General features: G+C 48.5%; 1 protein-coding gene across 1 annotated transcript in view; it reads left to right on the forward strand.

Moving 5' to 3' along the window:
- The window catches only part of jakmip3 (Janus kinase and microtubule interacting protein 3), a gene marked incomplete in the record, with an annotated part of 60,184 nt that overhangs the window by 45,854 nt on the left and 13,616 nt on the right, over positions 1-714 (forward strand). Inside the window, 2 exon segments of the mRNA XM_032511754.1 lie at positions 113-196; positions 590-652. Of these exon segments, the coding sequence (XP_032367645.1) occupies positions 113-196; positions 590-652 (147 nt within the window).

Raw genomic sequence — 714 nt, forward strand, 5'->3', positions numbered from 1 at the left:
CTGGTGGAGATATGCTGCTCTATACACGCTAAAAGTGATGATTATTTACATGGAGTCTGGTGGAGATGAGCAAGGCACTATCAGGTTGATGGTTCTACTTTCTCTGTTTCAGACCAGAGAGCAGCTGCTGACTGAAATCAGTCGTTATCAAACCAGAGTTACAGATCTGGAGTCAGCACTGAAACAACAAGGACTGGTAACACACATTCACACACACACACACACACACACTCATACACACACACCAGACACACACACACACAGAAACACACACTCACTGGAGCGACCTAGAGAGAGCCTGTATATACTGTATATAAATATATATGTCTGCCTGTCTCTTTCTCTCTGTCTGCCTGTCTTTCTGTGTGTCTGTCTGTGTGTCTCCCTGTGTGTCTCCCTGTCTCTCCACCTGTCTGTCTCCCTGTGTGTCTCCCTGTCTGTCTCCCTGTCTCTCCACCTTTCTGTCTCCCTGTGTGTCTCCCTGTCTCTCCACCTGTCTGTCTCCCTTTCTGTCTCCCTGTGTGTCTCCCTGTCTGTCTCCCTGTCTCTCCACCTGTGTGTCTCCGTCTGTCTCCCTGTCTGTCCCTAGGATGTGAAGTGGGTGGAGGAGAAGCAGTTGCTGTATCAGAGGAATCAGCAGCTGGTGGAGAAGGTGAATCTCTAACATCATCATCTCTGACATCATCATCTCTGACATCATCATCTCTGACATCA

The sequence above is a fragment of the Etheostoma spectabile genome, unplaced genomic scaffold (genome assembly GCF_008692095.1).
Source record: "Etheostoma spectabile isolate EspeVRDwgs_2016 unplaced genomic scaffold, UIUC_Espe_1.0 scaffold458, whole genome shotgun sequence".
Classification (NCBI taxonomy): domain Eukaryota; kingdom Metazoa; phylum Chordata; class Actinopteri; order Perciformes; family Percidae; genus Etheostoma; species Etheostoma spectabile.